The 21,477-nt window shown below is 35.8% G+C and overlaps 1 protein-coding gene across 1 annotated transcript in view; it reads right to left on the bottom strand.

Annotated features, from left to right (window-relative positions):
* ATM (ATM serine/threonine kinase) overlaps positions 1 to 21,477 on the bottom strand; it is a 77,824-nt gene that overhangs the window by 41,157 nt on the left and 15,190 nt on the right. Inside the window, exons 11-30 of the mRNA XM_080377209.1 lie at positions 20,820 to 21,014; positions 20,412 to 20,507; positions 19,177 to 19,402; positions 17,086 to 17,217; positions 16,184 to 16,309; positions 15,973 to 16,062; positions 14,796 to 14,967; positions 13,436 to 13,635; positions 12,864 to 12,946; positions 12,601 to 12,756; positions 12,081 to 12,156; positions 11,799 to 11,929; positions 9,844 to 9,964; positions 8,414 to 8,590; positions 7,483 to 7,652; positions 6,930 to 7,176; positions 6,211 to 6,329; positions 4,779 to 4,905; positions 3,365 to 3,564; positions 1,249 to 1,423 (exon numbers count right to left, since the gene is read on the bottom strand). Coding sequence (XP_080233335.1) covers positions 1,249 to 1,423; positions 3,365 to 3,564; positions 4,779 to 4,905; positions 6,211 to 6,329; positions 6,930 to 7,176; positions 7,483 to 7,652; positions 8,414 to 8,590; positions 9,844 to 9,964; positions 11,799 to 11,929; positions 12,081 to 12,156; positions 12,601 to 12,756; positions 12,864 to 12,946; positions 13,436 to 13,635; positions 14,796 to 14,967; positions 15,973 to 16,062; positions 16,184 to 16,309; positions 17,086 to 17,217; positions 19,177 to 19,402; positions 20,412 to 20,507; positions 20,820 to 21,014 — 3,019 coding nt within the window. The remainder of the gene's footprint in view (positions 1 to 1,248; positions 1,424 to 3,364; positions 3,565 to 4,778; positions 4,906 to 6,210; positions 6,330 to 6,929; positions 7,177 to 7,482; positions 7,653 to 8,413; positions 8,591 to 9,843; positions 9,965 to 11,798; positions 11,930 to 12,080; positions 12,157 to 12,600; positions 12,757 to 12,863; positions 12,947 to 13,435; positions 13,636 to 14,795; positions 14,968 to 15,972; positions 16,063 to 16,183; positions 16,310 to 17,085; positions 17,218 to 19,176; positions 19,403 to 20,411; positions 20,508 to 20,819; positions 21,015 to 21,477) is intronic.

The raw sequence follows: 21,477 nt of genomic DNA, 5'->3' as shown, positions 1-21,477 counted from the left end.
ACTGAACAGTGATCGCTAGAGGAAGGACCTCCTTGCATGAGTCTATGAGAAGGTTTCATATTTGGTATTAGTTCCAGTATAGAGGAATTTTTGCCCAGGGATACCCTGACATGTTGCCTTTGCAGTTGTGCATGTACAATTGTTTGTACAGACACACTATAAACAGGATCATGGTCATTAAACTGGGAAAAACAAATGCCAGGTTATTTTCAGCTGCTTCAGCATAGTCCTCCAGCTGAACTGGAAGTACAAGAGGAGAACAATGTAGGTCTACACTGCAACCACAAAGGCGCATATGGTACCATGGGATCAGATTAAGCCAGGAGGCAACGATAAGGACTGCAGTGTAACAGGCATAATCTTCCCACTTTCAGCTACTAATTGCAAGACTCTGAATCTTATTTCCACCCCCAGCAGAATGCACACATTCATCACCAGAAGAAAAACAAGGCTTGTCACGCAACAAAGTGCTTCGTTTACCTTTTAAGGCCTATGGGCTGCATTTATTTTTTATGATAATTTCTTAAACAAATAGCTGAACTACCAAAATCTGATCTTTGTACGTTATTTCCTCTTTGTCCTCTAGATACCTTCCTCTTCCAAAGGTCTTCATCATATTTCCTGTGAAATCATCCACAGAGCTTTGTAGGTAACTGCTTGGCTACTTGATGTGCTTGTACCAATTAGCTTGCCATTACCAGCAGTTTAACAATGCCTATGTTTTCTCTGTCTTTTTCCTTAGTGGTACCACTGATTTGGTGTTTCTACTCTACTAAGGCAATGATTTTTCTGAAACTTACCCTGAACACTTTAAACCTCTTTCAGATTTGGCTAAAGAAGGTGCACAAATTCAAAGCAGAGGTAAACGACATTACAACAGCGTTAAATCTCTTTGAGAAATCTGATTTTTTTTTATAGACAATGTAAATAGACAATTACAAAGTAAATGATACAGTAATCTCAGCAATTATGATACAAATACATCTAAATCACTGATCAAAGCCATAGGAATTGAATACAGAATGACATATTTGTCAAAACAGAAGTATCAAAAGTAAAGACGCTTTTATTTAAAAAAAAAGTAAAGATACAGTGTTAAATCCCAAATAATGTGTTTTTATATAAATCTACAAAGCATAGAAAAAAGGAATTAAAACTGAACACAAGTACAAATTTAGCTTTAATGACAGTGAACATGAACTAAAAAGCTAACAGGTAAGGAATAAGCAGCAACTCAAAACCACCTACTTGTTCCTGAATCTCAGATTGGTCCATGGCAAGAGGTATTAGAGTTCCTACAATAACATGAAGGTGGCTCTCTAGAGCATCATTGCAACACGTAACTGCTGTGTGGCAAACATGATGAAGAAGATCACAACAGAGTGAAAAGCTGCGCATAGATATATCTCTGATAACAACAGGTCTGTCACAGGAAACAAAAAAGTGAAATTAAAGAAATACAAATTGTCATTGTCTCAAGTATTAACCTATTATACAACAGGAAACAGGAAAAGGGGAAATAGAAATAAACTTCATTGAAGGAACTGATTCTAGACTTTAAAATTTATCGACTCAATCCGCTTGAAGGATTTAGCTCAGGAGACAGGAAAACTAAAACACATACATAACTTTAAAAAACTGACTAAAAAACTTAAAGAAAAATATATTCCAAAATGGAAAAAAAATCCAAACCCAATCCAAAAAGGCTTATTATTTAGATTATCAAAGGATTATTATTTGACAGAACAATGTTGATGGAAACAGAACATGCTCTCAACATCCATGGAAAACACGCTCTCTGAATGCTCCTCTCTCACACACAGCCTTAAATAATAATAAAAAAGATTCAGGTTACAAAGGACACCTAAGGATTATCTAGTCCAACGTCCTGCCTGCAGCAAGGTCAGCTTCAAAGTCAGATCAGATTATCAGGGTTTTCTAGAGCTGAATTATGACACATTCCTTGGATGGAGAATCAATAGCCTCCCTGAGCAACCTGCTCCAGTATTTGACTGCTCTCACTGCAAAACTATTCTCCTTTATGTCTCACCAGAATTTCCCATGTTGCAACTTGGCAGGTGCTACCTCTTGTCCTTTCACTGTGGACTTCTAGGAACAATCTTGCTCTACTGTCTCAACAAGCTATCTGCCCCTCCAGAAACTGGAGAACAGAAAACAGATCAACTCCTCTTACCCTTTGGAGGTCTTCCACTCAAACCATCCCAGTTTGTCATTATCTCTCATGTCCTGTCTGGAGCGGCCCCACACTGGACACAGTGGTCTTACTGCAGCTTGGAGGGGAATGACTACTTCCCTCAACTTGCTGGCTACATTCTTGACAGCACACTTCAGTAGAGTCAGCCTTCAGTGATGAAATGCACACTACTGACTCACCCAGCTGTCCTCCAAAACTCCTGGGTCCTCCTCTACAAAGCTGCTTTCTAGCCAGTCGGCTCCCAAGCCTGTACTCATGCATGGGGTTATTCCAGCCAAAGTGAAAGACTCAGGATTTGTTCATCTTCACAAGGTACCTGTTTGTCTCCCGCCTACAACTAGATGAGGTCCCTCTGAACGGCAGTATCGCTCTCCAGTGCATCAGCTGCCCCTGCCCCAGTTCAGTGTTGATCACAATAATAAGTCTCATAGTAACAGTATTTACCATAAAATCCACGCCTCTCCGATATTTCAGGGTATTAAATACTTTCAACAAGGAAAGCTGTCAACTTGCATGTAAACTCAGTGACATTTAGGTGAATAACTGTCTTGGAAACCCAAAGCTAAACCTCAGGTAAGAATGTATCTCTAGACTTTATTGAAAGACAAGAATCTCTATTTAAATCCTAAGCCCGATGAAGTACCAGATTTTCAAACGGAAGACAGCTAAAATGACATGTACCGATTCTCACTCATTTTTCTAAGCCCCTTATTGTTGAGAATGTGAACATTAATACTCTCTATTAACTCAATAAATACATTTTATTAGACATGTACTTAATTTGCACTTAACTCCACAATTTCAATTTTTCTCTCATATCCTTAAATTCCTAAACACCCTTTCTGGCATCAAAATCTCCCAAAATTTCTTATTTCTACAATTTGATAGCCTATTATATAGAGAAAATTCTGCAGTATAGCAGAATACAAGAACACATTTAAATACAAGGGACAGCTCAAAACATTCCACATTTCAGTAAGCGTTCTAAATTTAAATTCTGAAATTATCAAAGAAAGGCTATTTACTTTTTTCTTTCAGCAAATTTCAATTCTTTCTACAAATGAATTAACATCTAGTGATACTGAAATGTAAGGTTACAAGAACAAGGAAGCACAGACAGAAAGATGAAGAGATAATTGCCATCTTTACCTTCTATTGATGTGGTGAATCAGGGTGTAAATCACATCTCGGAGGACAAAAGCCCATGCTCCTCCTAAACCATCTTTTATCTCTTTAAGTAACAGACCAACAAACAAGTGATAAATTATAAGAACTCTGTGTTTCTTGTAAATGTTGTTTGTACCTGATGCATGCTTACAAAGGGCTAGAAGGATTTTCTGGAATGAATCCTAAAAATGAATAAACTATGAGTAAACCCAAAATTTATAATGCCAATACAGATATACTTTATATCAAGAAAAAACTTAAGTGATAGACATATATTTTTGTTTTCAAAGGACATAGACAAAAAAAAAAACTTTAGTATTTTTACTACTTTAAATAAACAAAAGACCTACACAGAAACCAATTCTCCAAGCAGGATTACAAGCCACATACCTCCTAATTTTCTTTTTTTTTTCCCACCCACATGAGAAAGGTTACATACATTTTTCAGGAAAGCAAACATTTGTGGCAGTTTTCACCAACAGGAGAAACATCAAATAAAAGCCATTAAAATATCAGCGCTTCAAGCTATATCCTTTCAAACACAATGTTCATACATACAAAAGGCATTATTTAATATAATGTATCAATACAGATTGTAACTGTTAGAACTGTAAACTTCAAAAAAAAAAGTTACTATCTTAAAGTTCTAGGCAGGTTGTATTACATTTTAAGGAATTTATTCCACAGGCTGGCAATATTAACTTTTACACTCAAAAGATTTAGACAAACATCATCCAGAAGGAAGTTTTTCTCTTATTTTTCAATTGTTTATGGATAGGCAAAGTAAGTTGTTGACAATATATGCAATAAAGTAGCATAACCTTTGAAAAGGTAAGTTTCTAAGAAACAATGCTACAAGATAGCAGTATGTTTATGATTTATTGCAAGGGCTGCGTATTTTTATATGCTTTCTTATTTGCCTTTAACAACTGAAAACAAAATGTCTAAAAGTATCACAGAATATAAAATTCCACACTGTCAGTAAGGGAAGCAAACTTTGGTATCTTAACTGTAGAGAGTATTTAGATAAAATTGTCCAAAAGTGATTATTTCAGAATGTTCTTTAGACATATGCCAAAGAAATAAATTGCATCTAAATTCTGTCTGGTACACACAAATTCCCCCAACCTTTAAAATAATCCTTTCTACTTATCTTATTTCATACATGTTACTTGCATGTAATAGTTCAAACATGTAATTTTTGCAAGGTTACTGTGTCCATAACTTAGGACTTCTTCAATTTCAGCAGGCAAACAAAAGAACAGAAAGGTTTCTAAGGTTGTATTTTTTCCTCATATATACATGACAAAAATGTCCAATTAAACCAAAACGTACCCATAAAAGAAATGTAAATGTTAAATTCTACAGAAAAATAAAATCATCATTACATACTTACAGGGCTTTTAGAAAGAACTGCTACAATACTTTTTAATTTGCTTTTATGACAGTTGCTAATATAGTCCAATGTTGCCTTAATCACATAAGAAGGAAAATAAGGAGGATTAGGAGCAGGATCCAGTTCTCTAAATGAATAAAAAAAGAGATCGGGTTTTTTCCTCCCAAAATCAACCCCCCTGTATTAACTAAAATTAATCTCACTGAATAAACACATAACTCCTAGGAAATCTCTTCTCCTTTCAGTAAGTAAGAAGGAGCAAAATCATCCAGTGGCATGACGTTAATCTTATTTTTAACTGTCTGTTGTCCCTCTATGGCAGTTCTCTAAGTTGTACTTACATAACATTCTTTTATTATTTTTTGAAAGACCATATTGCTAAAAACACACACGTTTGTCTCAACTAACACACAGGAAAACCTAATTGCAAGCCATGGGTAAAGCTTCTGCATTTTGTAATTGTGGAGAAAACTTGGTTGAGATAAAAGTAATCATGACTCTTCCGATTATAAAAAAAGGGTAGCCAACTTTTCTGTGACCTCAAAAAGAAAAGAAATGTATCATGATAGTAACAAAACAGCAAAATCTAAGTTTCATCACTCTTATTCTTACCATTCCTTTCTTAGAAAGAAAAGCCTTCATTACAAGCAGACACCACAATTTGTTAATAAACTTGCTGAAACAAATTTCTTTCAAGTTCTGAAATCCTCAGCCATTTAACTTTTGGCAGTTTTTCATAAAAATGCTTTGGTTTCTTTCAACTTTGTATTTCTACAATAAAAATACCTTCTTCAATAACTTTGGAAAGTGTAATGTTTTTCCAAATAGTCCGTGTCTAAGCACAAAAATCTGGAAGATTATTTCCAGATCTAATTATGCAAACAGTATTTTTTTTAGGACAACAACAAAGACTGAAAATCTCATAAAAATTAAGATATTTATGGGGCTAGAATATTTCTATTAGTTAGGAATTTGTTCATTTGGCATTGCTTAAGCAATCCCCTTACCAAAGGCAAGAGCTGCCACTACAAGAACTGCTAAGAAACGGTGCAATTCACTTCTCAATGACTTCTAAATATTTAAAGATCTTTAAAACAATCACTTTAATTTAGACATTAAAACCTGACCAATTTTACTCAGTCCATCCAAATGTGAACTAATTCCAATTGGCATTGCCATAGTACAGCTCACCAACACACATGCTCTTGCCCACCCATTCATTCTTTCATTCACTGAAGTATTATAGAGGTTCTCCTTACTGATACTGGGGAATAACTGTGAGAAAGCACGCCTATGATACATCATTACTAATGACAATAAAATCCTTGGATTTTCAATTTCAAGGCCACCTCTTCTTATGCCTGAGGAGTATGTTTTAATGCACAATGTTACACAAACACACTCAACATTAAGAATATCTACAAATACGTACCTTATATATTTATTTAGATGAGCTTCTTCTTCTACCATGGTATCAGATGGTTCATGTAAGGTCATCAACAGTTCAACCACAATCTCTGGTAAGTTATTATGAGATAGATTGTCAATTTGCTAGAAGAAGAGAAATAGTGTTTTAATAAGAAAAAAATATTTTACATAAGTAATTCAGCATTTCTTTTCCTTATGAGAAAACCCATTTCTTCCTGTCTGGATTCTCTCTTTGTTCAGTTATCCGTGACATACAATTCATTCAGACATTAAGCCTGGTTAAGTTTTATCTATGGCAGTCACAGTAGAACAACCTACTTTCCTCAGTACCTAGAAAAAAAAAATTGTTTAATTTTACTACTAGTTCTGAATACAGACTGCCTTTTGGAGAAGATGGCTCCTCATAAAGCATTAACAAAACACTGAGGAAAACATGACTGACTTAGACATATGACAGGGAACTCAGGCTGTATAATGAATGGTAAAAAAATTTTTTATTACATTCTGAAAAAAACTATAGCTCAAGTCAACTGTCTGCCTGAAAGTTTCTATTGAATAGCTACCTGAAAACCTTAGGATAAAAATTTAGCTTGTTTGGCTTTATTAAAATAATTATTTTGTATCTATAAACTTAAACTATTTACATTTTTACAGAGTATATAAAAGTTTCTTCCAGGTCTGTTAAATGCCATAGAACTCAATTTACAGATTTAAAACCGATACCTGTTTTCCTAAGCAGTTTTCATCCTTAAGCATGTCATAGACTTCAGAAGCCGCATCTCTTTGCTCTGCTACTTCACCCTTTCCATGGCTTTGATAAGCAAAATATGGGAGGATATTCACAAGTATCTTTGGAAAACAGTCTGCTAGAACCTGCCTCCAGTCTTTTTCAATCTTGTTGGCAAGTGATTTCACATCTTCAAATTGACTTCTTATCACCAGGTGTGGAACCAAAACTTTGTAACAAGACCTACACATAGTAAATACATTTCCAGAATGTCCTTGAATTGGATTTTTTAAAAAATCTCAAGCATAATATACCAAATATCACTCCTCTACTGTTTAACTAAACCTGCAATTATTTTTTAGCTACTGTATACAAAAACATCTCACCATCATAAATGTAACAGACAAGATACCTGGAACACATTTTTACAAGCTGTCAATATATTATCTTACAACAAAATCCTGATGCATAACTACATTTAGAAATTTGAAAACCTGTGTCATAACTGTAAATAAACCTAAATAAACTGCTTTCATACAGCAAACTTACCCATAGAATTCCTCAAGGCTAGTATAGTTCAAAAGAACATAAGGAAAAGCAGACAGGCTATATCCACTGTCCTTTATTTTCAGCCACTCCATCACCAAATAGTCTAAATGTGATGTCATGAAATCTTCTATACTTTTATAGCCAAAAACATCAGACACTTTTTTCAAAACCTGTACATGAAATAAGATGTAGAAATAGCATGCAGATTACATGATACTATGGCAAAGTGACAGTACTACACCTCCATGTCCCCACCCCTCAGCCTTTTAAACAATATTCATATAACTCAGCTCCTATTTAGCATAAGCAATTTTTTAATTGCCATTATCTCGAAAGACTGCAGTCAAGGAACTAAAACTACCCCATACGAGGGGTAAGCAAAGAAAGGACAGCCAATACACATTTTGCTGGATGGAGACTGTGTAAAAAAAAGAGGCAACAATTAGAACAGATAAAAAGGAGAGAACCTGCACACTAAAAAAATGACTGGCATTCAAGGCTGCAGTATTAACAGCAATTATTTCAGTACACCCTTGTGAACTTCAACATAAAAGTCTACAAGATACATACCATCCTCCACTACTTAGTTTACATATTTTCCACATTGGAAAACTCTCATTATTTCCTCTGAGTAGAAAGGGTTTTTTAATTGAGATCTGCAATCTTTAATGTCAAAAATTTATTTGTATTTCAAATCTGTGCTTTTAACATACAAGATTTACCATTAAAACTGCCTTTTATGATGTCATTATTTCTAGGGAAGTTGTTAAATATAAATACAAATTCATTCAGGTATCAAAGTGCCACACACATTAGTCACACTTTTACAAAATTTAACAAATTTCAATAATGACAAAAGCCTTTTGTACTGTTCCAATTTTAACCTAACTCTAATTTATAACCTAAATATAAAATGGAATTTTATACTTGCCTTTTTCACAAGCTGAGGTTCTAAGCCATTCTCTTTCACAGACTGGCAAATGGCAAACAAAGCTTGCTTTTCACAGACAGGACTGCAACACAGAACCATGGTTATAAGCGTCAGCAGAACTGCTTTTCCATTACACTGTCTGTCCAAAAGATCTTCAGGACTTGCATCACCGTTGACCTTCAGTAAGAAATAATGAACTCCTCATACAAATATTCTGTTAAAGCAATCTGCTAACTAATAAATGAGCATAAATAATTAAAATTAAGGGCACTGTCATAAATACTGCTGAAAATTTTGCTTTGGTTGCTTAAAAATTACTTCTTCCAGCTGTCTGCTCACTCCTTACTGCCTCCAGCATGCCAGCACACACGGCAATACCTCATACACCACAGGTTCATGTTATAGTATCAGCAGTTTAAAAAAAGGCAATACACTTAAAAGAGAAATGATGGAAGCATTGACAAGCCTGCTTTTTGCTCCTCCCTGACACATATAAGAAAGAACTGTCATGTAATTCAAATGCAGTTCTTCCCCTATTAAAGCATGGCATTGACAAGTGATGAATCTTGGATAAAAGTAGCAAGAAACTGCAATGAAAGGTCAGAAGCTAACAGACAACAGCAGGCTGCCGTGACAGAACAGGAAGCCAAGGCAACAGAGAAATGAGACAAGACAACAAAGAGCTGGAGGTGACAGTACAGAGAGATGCAATAAGACGACAGAGATGAGGCCTCAGCAGCAAACCCAAGCCACAAGACTGCAGGGAGAGGGAACAGAGAGAAAACAGATGACATGCCGACAGATGACAGCATGACAGAAAAAAAGTGGAAAATGTAGATGGTGTAGATGACTTCATGTGGTAGCAAGAAAGGAGGAAAAGTGAAAGACACTGACAGAAAAATTAAGTTAAAGAAGTTCCATGGCAATATACATCATTGCACTTCCAGTCACTGCACTGAAGTAAAACTTTTCCTTCACTTGAAGTTTCTTCTGAATAGTTATTTTTTAAGCAAATTTTGGTTTTGTGAAAACCACTGCTCTAATACCACTGGAAACCTGATCTTGCTGAAATTTAAATAAACACATAATCTGAAATTACATTGCCTCTTATTCACTATTTATATGTTGTCTAGAATACTGAGGCTCCATTTTTCTTTGATTCTTAGGTATCACAGTATGGAAACCCACAACAACAAGTATGATATAGAAGAGTGGTCTGGAACTACAGTGAAAAAGTTTACAAACTTCTAATGTGGACAAAACAGTGACTGGATGTGTAAGGATGTTTCTGACTATCACCTTGTTTCATCACCGCATATTATCAGAAGCCCAGAAGAATTAATGTTCTCTGAAAACTAAACACGATCATTTTAAAAGACATCTTAGTCATAAGATGAAAACTAGGCAAAACGATGACTAGATGTTGGTACCAGATTTCTCATTCCTTCCTGAACTCTGAGATACACATTCTCAAAAGCCTTTTGCTGGAGCTTTAAGGGAAGAGGTTCTGACATTCCAGAAGAATCTCTCTGTTTCACATCTTGAAACAAACTTCAAAAAAAAAGAACAATAATTATTAGCATAACATTTAAGGTACAGAATTACTGCATATTGTGCATATCAAATAAGATTCTGTTTTTTCTGAATGTCATTATTTTCTTCTTAATTTTCTTGTACAGCAGTCTTTCTTTCCTCTTGTGGTAGTTCATGTCACCCCCCCAAAACTGTTGATGTTAATGCATCTGTTGTATGGGAACAACAAGGGTTTATTTGTGAAAGTAATACCATTAAGGCCAAAGACATTTGTCTTGACACTGAACAAAATCTCTGTCATTTTGAAATACACTCTGATGAAATCCCTGAAATTGTGCTTATATATGCTGGGAATGGATGTGTCTGTATGAGAACCCTTTGTGATTTTACACTTGCAGACAATACCGCTGTGAAGTTACATTATCACCCTAATATTTGTATTTGTAATTTTACCAAAATTATGGGATGCGACTTTTAACTACTCAGCCCCTGTTACAACCTATCAATAGTTACAACTGGACTACACACCTTATCAAAATTTGCTACCTAACCCCATCAGGACGAATCTTACTTGCTAAGAAAAATGTTACAACATGACGACCCAAATCAATCGCTAAAATGAATCCAGAAGAACGGACAAAAAGCCATTCTTACCATCCACCATGATATAGGGAAGATATACCATGTCCTATAAAGGGTGAAGGACGGAAATATTCTAGTGCCATAAGCATCTTAATTTTAATGAGATACTCAGTCTTTGTTGTTGTCCTAAAAATATCACTATTTGCATAATTATATCTGGAAATCATTTTGGGAATACATTTCTTGAACAAAGTATATGAAATAAGAGTTTCTCAAAGAATTTATTTTTTGTAGATAAAGGCCCAACCCACTTTGCTCTTTGTAATAAAAATGGGAGCACCACAGTGGATTGGACCAAATGTTACTCTAGCTACTTCTAAGCGACTATTAGCAGACACCTAAGATCACCATATGCTTGCCTTGTATGCATAATAATTCTTTGAATCTAACAATTGACTACTGGTGACCTAGGCAGATCATGAGTTAGAAGTGGTGACTGTACTTAGTATCCTTCAATGATTTCCTCTTCCACGAATTTGTTGCTTCTTGAACCCCTGAAAACATCCAGACAGTTGAAGATAGTAGGGTAACGCTCAAGATAACTGAATGTTCTATGAAAAAGCAAACCCTATTTTCTTAGAATTTTGAACCTGTTAGCTTCACCTGATGTTGCCTAGTCTTTAAAAAAGAAAAGACTGCCAATCATCACTTAGTTCCACACGAGGTTTTCTAGAGTTATGTTATACCTCCTGCAATTCAACACTTTTTATGCTGAAGGGCTCCAGTTTATGCAACCACTAGCTGTGTGTAAATTGTTTCACACTTTTGAACACCCCTCCTCTACTCCTATTCCACTTCAATTACATCTTTTTGATGCACAGAGAAAGAACTATACACAGTATTCAAAACACAAGATCCATTGAAAAAGTTCTTATGCTACACATTATACCTAACCTATTTCTAGAGGGTAAACAACTATTTCCTATTCAAGTTTTGCATAATAAATTTAGTGCAAAATTTGCTATCACATATAGGGGTTTTTAATATATATTGCTTATCTCTCTATATATAGATACAGATATCTCTCTCATCACAGAATACTTAAAATGTAGACAAAGTCTGAACACCTTAACCAAAGTAACTTGGTAGGTTTTTATCTTCTGTTAAGATTAAAGCCCCAGAAGTACTGAAAGAAGCAGCTGTACAGTAGCAGAAGTAACACCCAGTTAAGCATTATTCTTACAAATGGAAAGAAGATCTACATTATCACCTGGCAATTGACTTTGCAGCAAGCATACGAACTTGATGGTGACTATCTGCAAGAAAACGTGGGAAAGCATCATTCACAGGTAGATCTTCATTTATTACATTAAGTATTGCCCACTTGCAGTGAGGATCAGCCTGAAAAAAATTAATATTGTGGTTTAAAATATACTGAAGACCTACAATGGAATATACACTGATGAAAGCAAAAGATCTTCAGATACTGTTTTTAAGTACACTTTAAGTATATACTTAACACGCTAATGAATGTCAGAAAATCTGGCATTACCTCAAGCATGGCTTTCATGCAGTTTAAAAGGGCCACTCTTACTGGTGCTGTGCATTTCCCTCCTTGAGCTAAATGCCTAAAATAAGGAAGATTTGAATAAACGAAAAGGTTGCCAGCAATTTTGAGAAGAAGTCTAACAAGTTAGTTTCTGCTGCTCACGGTTCATTCTTTTGTGCTCAGTAGGCATGTTTTGGAGAATTGATAATCTACAGTTGTAAGCAATGCTTATTTTTGGTTGTTGAAGTTATCACTTTTTATAATTACTGATGCAATCTGGAGTACAATCAGACTTTGTTAATGTACAACAATGTAGCATTTATTGTCCTAATACTGTATTAAGGATGATATGATTCTTTGCTACAAATACAACATGACAGAAAATCTGGAAAGTTAAATGCTGGATAAAGATATCACAGGATACCAACAGCAAGACACACAACAACACTACAGTTTTCAGACTGACAGCAAAGTTAAAAACTTTATGCCAAACAGACTTCCGCATTAAATAGATAAAACATACCAAAAGGCTCCAACAACTGTCAAAAATTGTCCTTGGGCATCCCCTGTCTCTTCAGCATGTGTGTTGAACTGGGTCAGCCCTACTGCTATAGGAAGCAAATTATTTAGAATTACTTTGCAAACTTCTTGATCTCGACGGTACAAAGAACATACAGCACTGTAAAGAAAGCAAGGAAAAATATCTTGAAACACTGAACAGCCCCCAAATCCTCTAGCTGTTGAACTAAAATAGCTCTAACACATGCTGAGTAGTTTCGCTCTTACGAAAGAGGTCTAAGAAGCATAAGAACATCATCTTCAGGCAAGAGGTGTTCTTCAACAGGGAGCTCTTTCAGCAGGATCAAGTACTGGGAAATAAGAAAAAAAAAAGAACAATAGAAAATAATACTAAGAAAATTACAAACTATAAAACATTTTCAGTAACTCTTACATGAAATCATGCAGCAAGGATACCTATTGTTAGCTCCTGCATGTTACACTGACCATCTTTTCATGCAAAGACTATCACACAGTAATACAGCTCATGACATTTTTAGTTTGGGCAGTTAAAGCCATGTCCTTTTTAAAGTAAACACAGATCCTATTGTACTAGAGACTAATTCTAGCTATTTAGCAAATAATTAATGATAAAGGCAAGATGCTTACACTTCTCAACTCTTCAGTTTCTGGCTTACAAATTCTAACTGCTGTTACCCCAACCACAGCACATTTCAAAACACTAGAAGTAGCCATTTTAATGTCTTCTCAGGGGACCAATGACAAAAGACAAGAATATACACATTTAAAACCAGCATAAATACAGAGGTGGGTCTGCTGTAATAAAAGCTCACACTCACCACATGCAGATGCAATGGCTTAGCACTATCAAAGACACTGCCATCAGCAAGCATTAACAGCTTCCTCCGCACATCAGAGGCTCGGAAGCTCACTGTCTGAATTTGGACTGTAGTTACACAAATACAAAGGAACCTCAGAATTTCAAGGAGAAGTAAATCCTGCTTTGTCAACTGTTCTTCAGCTAACGGGCTCAAAGCACCTGAAAATAAGATCTTCATGTGAGAAATCCTTCTCCAAGGACAATAGAAAAGTTATTAATATTTTAGGTCTTTACAAAACTAGTTTAGGTTCTTAGAACAGGTAAGAGTACTAGCAACCTTTATTTGTTATTGAGCACTTACTGCATCAGTAACAGCTTCTTGAGTGTGCTTCCCACGTCTACAACAGCCCTCTCAGAAACAAAGGCTTTTCATTTTATGTGCCCATACATATGGCTGATTTGTCCATCAAGGTATCAGTGAATTCAGCAGAACCATCTGCATCTGTGTTCTTTTGTGTTGTTAACTATAACTTAAGAATATATTTTAAGCTATATATTTTAAACTATATTCAAAACTTCCAGAAACTGAAATGATGACCAGTACTACTATATTAATATCCTTACTGAAATTTCAATTACAACCTAAACAAAATAGTTACAAATGCCCTTTTCCTGTCACATTTAGAACCCCTGTAACTTTCTGCGACTGCAAACTTTATTAGAATTATTTATTTTAAGACACTTATTCAACATGATGGGGAAAACAGACCACCTGCTGTTTGTGGCATAAATATCCTTTTCATTCAACAATAAACATAAGACACAGTCCTGGTTAAAAACGAAGATACACACAATTTTAAGAAAGAATTTAAAACAAAAGAGAACATCAGTGCTTGTAGCTGCTAATAGGAATAAACAGACAGATTCATGTTCCTGTCCAGGTCCAGAGACATAAGAAAGCTGACTGTGTCAAGAATTACTGATTAGGAAAAGGAGAAAAATTAAATAGGACTACTTTTAAGAAAAGCAAGCATGGCCAAAGGATAGAGACGGGTATGCTACAGACACTTTTTCTAGTACCTTCTTTGCCAAACCTTCTGACTGAGTTTGAACAAGTTAGCTAGCTTTTCTGCTTGCATTTTACTATTTATAAAATAAAAAACAAATTTATCCTTTCAAATAAGCTAGAACACTTCAGTAACATCTGTAAAACACTAATGAGGTACAAAAGAATTACTACTGTTTAGAAAATACCTGGTTCAACCATTACCCGCTTCAAATACTAATAAAGCAGCACAATTTTGTATCTGTCTTTCAAGCAAAGAGCAATCTATGAAAACAAGCTATTGCAAGTAGTTTTGGGCACAAAGAAGACTTACCTGCTACGTTTTGCATCTCACCAGATTCATTTGTGTCACTGACATCAGTCACTGAATGGTCATCAAATAGATCATCAGATACCTGGTTATCTACTTCCATTATACTCTCCTCAGGATCATTCCCCATTACACCCACTTGTCGCAGTACACTTGGTTTTCCAGTAAACGTCATCTAAAAGAAACCACCACATCCTTTTCAAGTTGGTTTTTAAGGACAGGAGAAACACCACAGGCATAACACAAGGAAAGACACTACAGTTTCCCAGCGAACTAGAACAGGTGAAGACGGCAAGGGCTACATTGAATTGATGAATTCCATTCCTTTGTGATAAACCAGCCTTCTACACACATGAACTGTTGATTTGAAATACTCTCTTTAGGATACAAGCTTCCTAAGACAGATGCTAGCCTCTGTGTTTTAGATTGTATTTGAAAAACAACTCAGTCTACAAGACTCACAAACTTCTCGCTATACTTCATAGTTACAAAGAAATGAAAGGAAGGCATATGACCTTTTTGAGGGCACACTAATTACTGCTTTCCCTACCAGATTACAAGTCAACAGAAGGTAAGACTCTTGCTTCTCACCTGAAAAAATAAAGGATTTTGCCTCCTTTGACCTGACTACAGGACAATGTGCCAAAAAGAGAAGTTTTAAGAGTTGGGCTAAACACAGTGATGTGGCACTCTATGACTTTTCTCAGTGACAGTCATTTACAGCTAGAAGATTTAATACCCATATAATCAACAACTTTAAAGTGTTTTAAGGTACATAAGCCCATCAAACTACAAGAGAAAAAGCTTTAAAAATTTTACAAGTGCACTAAAGTTAAGTGTTATGTGTTACAGAAATACTTTCTGTGGTATAAAATCTGTATATACTTTTACTCTAATACAGTATTACAAAAATTCCAAAACCCTCGAATTTTTTATGTGAGCTGGCATGCTAACCTTGATCAAATGTTACCCATTGGCTCTCATTTTTTCCCTACACCTGCATTCAAATGCCAAATAAAAATGTTTCCAGTTAGGAATTCTTTACAAAGTTCAATGTCTTTTGATTTATTTTTTCAGTAATAAGTATCTCATTTGGTGTGCCTCCAAATTATTATACTGTAAAAACAATCCTTTGGTAGAGGAGCGCTGCAGCATCTAGAAACAGATAGAACATACTTACCAGATTTTTGCAAATATCTACAAGATCATTAATAAATTTTGATGTTAACAAACGCAGGAATATATTAGACAGCATCTTATTAGCACTGTTCTGTAAGAAAGCAAGATGTACAGAGAGGTTAATTCGTTTTTTTCAGGTACCATATATATGATATTCAACTTTGTGATCTCATTAATGAAGAAATATATAAAAATTCCTTTATAAATTTTACCTTGGTACAATTGCATAAACATTTTGTACACTGCATTATCAAAGTCCTCAAGGAGTTGATCTGGGCCTCTTCATTTAGCTTGTTTTTTGACTGAGAAATGCTTTCTCCGGCATAATGAATGAGAGACTAGTAAAAATGCAAGTTACAATGCCTCAGTTAAATTCCTTTATGCATTGGCACATACACAGCACACACAGAGACAAAAGGACATGATTCTCATTCATACTCATTCACACATTCTCATTGATACAGCTTTGATACTTAAAGTGTGCATTAACAAGTTTGGACTTTTTTTTTCTTTGATTTTTGTTTCACTCATTCTGCTCCAGAGGTGATAAAAAGATGGCCTAGACCTGACTGAAACAGATACTTTCATCGCAAAAGAAAAATACAGCCTCTCTCCATAATTTTTTAAGTTTTGGGTTTCCATATTTAAGTAAGAAACCACCCCAGATAGTAGCAGCAGCAGTAGTAGTAATAACAATAATAACAATAACAAATAATAGTAGTAGTAGTAGTAGCTGTCTTCATACTGGTTTAAACCATCAAATGATCTTAACAAATTTCTGCATGAAAGGATTGAAATGGACTTGTTATCCTCTAAGTAGTCCTTTGTCCACACACCCATCACTATTTTTTTTAAGGTGTGATTCAAATGTAGCAATATTTAGAATTCTCTCCACTGCAAAACTGATGCATTGGTGTACTGACAGAATTTCAAGGACTTTTCTCTGTCAGCAGCAGTAACACATTTAAACCTCTCCCAACAGCCTTATTTTAAGCAGAAATCACAGTAAATATTAATGCTCTGAAAACGTGTCAACATGAATAATTTTTTTTAATTATTTTGTATTTAATGACTTATTTTATTTTTAATAGCTCCCAAATGCATTGCTGCTTACCTTAGCATTCTGGAACAACTCTGATTTACAGGCATCCTCTTCTTTAAATATACCAGTGTAGCAATAGCAACCAAGAACACCAATCAAGAGACCGACACATTGGACAAGGTGTTCTGCAGCAACAACCTTTGACTATATCAAATACACAGTATAAATACCAGTGGTTTATCATTAAACTCTTCCATCAAAATACAGAATTCTTTAGAGTCTTTTAAAAACACTTTCATATACAGGTTTCACCAGAATTAACAAAGATCTGCATCCTAATGTTTTGCACTGCAGTTGCCTCAGCTCCCTAACAAGTCCTTTTGGCACTCCATGTTATAAAATTCCTGGTATGTTCCATGGCCCTCACATTTCCCTCCTTCACAAAATTTTAAATTCTCCCTCTCTTTAGATTCCATCATAGCAATCCTTCCAGCTTTTCCCAAGTGCTCTGTTTATTTATTTTACCTCCGTCCAGGACAAAGAGACAGTGTGAGCTAGTCAGGACTATATCACATCCCTACTGCTGTCTCTTCTGAGCTTAATAAATTAGTAAGTTGCTCCTTAGCAGCTATTGTGTCAACAAATGGCACAGACAGTTGTAAATTCATGCGTACTTACTGCAGGAGCACGTCAGAGATCACTTTTTACCTGTCCAAATTATTTGGATCAAAGGAAGAAAAAAAGCAGACAAATAATTAATTGTCTTACTTTCTCAGGAAGGAAGACCAAAAAGGATTGCTATCACATTCCTGAAAAGCAGGTATCTATAAAAAAAGATGGGAAAACTTGTGCATACATGCCATTTTAACAGATGCAAACCCAGGGATAAGTTTTATAACACCCAGTTGCCAGTACTTTGTTTCAAACTTTGGTACTGCCTCTTCTGGCTCACCAAATATTACACCTTAGCAGTGAATTGCAAGAAAGGCACACCACTATATTAAAACCAAAGCTAGCCTGTCAAAGGAACTGACAGTTTAAAAAACCTGCTGGTTTTGTTTTCACAAACCTTCTACCATTATCTGGTGGCTCTTCCTCTACAAATCAAGATTTATCTCCAAAGGAGAGATTCTGTGGTGTTTCAACAAGTGAAAGGTACAAACAGGATCACAAGATTATTCAGGCTGGAAGGGATCTTGGCAGGTCTCTGGTCCAACCTCCTGCTCACAGCAGGGCCAACTCTGAGGTCAAGGCTTATCCAATCAGGGCCTGAAAACCTCCAAGGATTGCCTACAACCTCTCAGGTAGGGCAACCTGTGCTGTGCCACTGCCTGACTGTCCTCACATAGATAAAATTCTTCTTGGATCCAGTGTGATTTCCTCTTGACTCTGCCTGCTGTCTCTCATCTTCCTGCAATACACCACTGTGAAGAGCATGGCTCTGTCTTCTAGGCAAACCTACAGGCACTGGCAGGCTTTTCCAAAGCCTGTTAGGTCCCCCCGAAGTCATCTCCGCTCCAGGCTGAACAAGCCTGGTTTCCCCTGTCTCCTCACAGGCCAGGTGCTGGAGCCCTCACATTTTTGAGTGGCTTCCACTGAATGCACTAAATACCTGTCTTGTACCGGGAGGCCCCAAACAGGATACAGTATTTCAGATGCCGTCTGCAGGCACCAAGTAGAGGGAGGTAATCAGTTCCCTTGAGCACTGGCTGTGCTCTTGTGAATACAGCCCGTATTTGCAGCTTTCTTTACAATTACTCCTTTACACAGCTGCCTCTTTTTATAAAACCTAACAATTTGAGATCTCTATGTCTCAGGCTGTCTTGGCTTGAAAAACGGCAAGACCTTAAAGCATTACAGGGGCACAGAAGATGAAACCAACTCACAAAAAGCAGGGTAACAGTGGTTTACGTGGCAAAATTGCACACACTTCTGCTTCTGTGCAGCTTCTACACATTCCCACATACTTTAGAGAACTACGAATATTTTGCCAGTTGCATAAAGAAATACAGATCTTTCTCTTTCATATTATTGAATATAGTTTTAAAAATGCTTGTGATTCATTTTTAGTGGCAAAAGGAATGAAAATCTATATGCTTTGCCTTGAAAAAAACATTGTTTGGGAGGACAAATGTAAGGCTGTAACAGTAATCTCTAACTTACCTTAGAAATATAGCTGTTTAAAAGCTTTTCTGACATTGCTAAAAGACAGTGCTCCAGTGTTTCCTTAAGATTTTGGTTGATGGCAAGTCTTGAAGTAGTCACACTTTTATCTGCGACATTTACTGTGAAGTTAATGAAAATATCCATTTCATCAAATGTTGTCTGCAGGTACAGTTCTTCAACATCAGAGAAAGTGTCGTCTTCTTTCCCTTGCAAGTGTTGCACACTTGAAGAAGAGACATCATTTTTACTTGAGTAGCCAGTATATGACTTCTAAGTCTTTAAAACTATTATTTAAATACAACAAATAAACAGAAGCAAAATAAAATATTTTATCTTTCTGTGCTTCCAAACCCTTCCCGATCTTTTAATTTCTGGCATGACTTTCACTGGAATGGATACTACCATTTTAGCTCTGTCTGAAGAAACTCCAAGGAAAGCCTGCACACAGATCATATGCTCTACGGTAGTTTGTATGGCCGCATCTGTATTGCGTTAAGACGGCTGACCTCAACCCACTTTACACAATTGTAGCAGAAATTCACAAAATCCCTGAAACCAGTATTTTTAACTTCTAGTAGGGAAGTCTTATCTTCCATCAGAACAAGTGATCCACATTTCAGTTTCATTAAGAGGAAACTGGATATAGTCCAAGAGCTTCAATACATGCATCAGTGAAAGACGCAAGAGTATGCACAGAGTGTCTCCAACAGATTCGAGTAACGTGGCTGGAACCACAAATACAGGTGGAGTGGCACAAGGACATATGGACAGTAAGCATCTAGCCAACCTTCTACCTAGTATCTATCTTCAAGAAAACTCTTAAGATATATGGTTCCTTTAGGACAGAAGGTAACGTTGAAAAGCACGAATACGTATTTGTATAAAGTTACAAATTATTAAAAAAATAGAACTGTAATGAATTAAAATTACCTAATGTACTTATGGATAAAGAGTCAAACATTTAGCTGTATTGCTGAACAGAGATGATACACATACTCCTTAACAAGCATTTTGTTCATGACCTGAAGTTTTGACTCTGTCAGCAAGAGACTATTTTAACATCTGCTTAAAGCATCTTTAACAATTTGCAAAAGCATTATTATTTTTATGGGATCCGAAAGATCTACAGAAAGATGCAAAAGAGCTTGAGGAATTACGCATTTCATTATCTCTGCTTGCTAAAATGACAAATAAAAGCTTAAGTATCTGTAATAATTGATTTTAAAACATACCATTCAGCATCATTTTGGAAAAAAATCATGGCAGCTCTACAGTTCTTCATTGTAAGACTCACAAGAATTTTTTGTACCACAAGATGAGGAAAATTGCTGTAAAAAAAGAATTGTTTTGTATTTTCTTGGAATCAGACAAGCTCTTAGGATTCCTGAAGCACACCCAAACATCAACCTGATTAACAGTCTATCTTCAAAGAAGCTTAAGTTTTCACTTAAGATTTCTAACACACAGTTCATGTATCTGCTATGCTTATGAACAGATAACTAAATTACAGTAAACTTAAAAACCCTATAAACTCTACCAAAGCATTAACATAACACAATTCTGCAAATCCACTTTCCCCTGTGCAATTTCACATGTTAAAGGGTGAACTTACATATAAAATTATGCCACAAAGACTTTACCTGCAGAGCACTGGAGGCAACTCCACACATTCTTCCATTTCCTCCTCCAAATAGCAGGACAGTACCCATTTCATTATTGCCTCCTTTAACACAGAATCCAGATTTCTTTCACAATTATTCTGTTCCATTCCTATGTCCAAATTTCCTGGCACCGAATAGGCAGACATCACTAATGATAAACAACATACAGCAGAACTGTAACAAAAATTGAACACAGGGCATTTGTGAGAAACAATGTGGTATTTGTTGTTCAGCACTCTAAAGCAAAGTCAGTATTTCTGCAGGCTCAGGGAGCATCAAGGACATAAGCAAGTTAATAAGCACACATACTAGAAAACTCCTCTATTAGAATCTGCATTTCCAAAAAGCCACATTTGGGCTATTACAGACTTTCCCAGTCTATTTTAAAGACTGTTTCAGAATACTTACTTCAGAATCAAAACCTAGAAGGAAACATACTTCTTAACTTCAAAAAAATCAACATCTCTTTCAGTCAGATTTTAATTTTTATTCCATTTTACACTGTTAGTCAATTTTAAATTTGAAGATGCTTGCCTCTTCTGCCTCTGCTTTCAGACTTAGGTAATTATGTCCATTTCAAATGCTTGAAACACGAATGTGGGCAGCTTTTAACTACAAATACAGCCGCAACAACAAT

This window comes from Falco punctatus, assembly GCF_963210335.1.
Source record: "Falco punctatus genome assembly, chromosome: 2".
NCBI classification, from domain to species: Eukaryota; Metazoa; Chordata; class Aves; order Falconiformes; family Falconidae; genus Falco; species Falco punctatus.
Note: the sequence above shows the minus strand (reverse complement) of the source record. Positions and strands in the feature narration are given on the sequence as shown.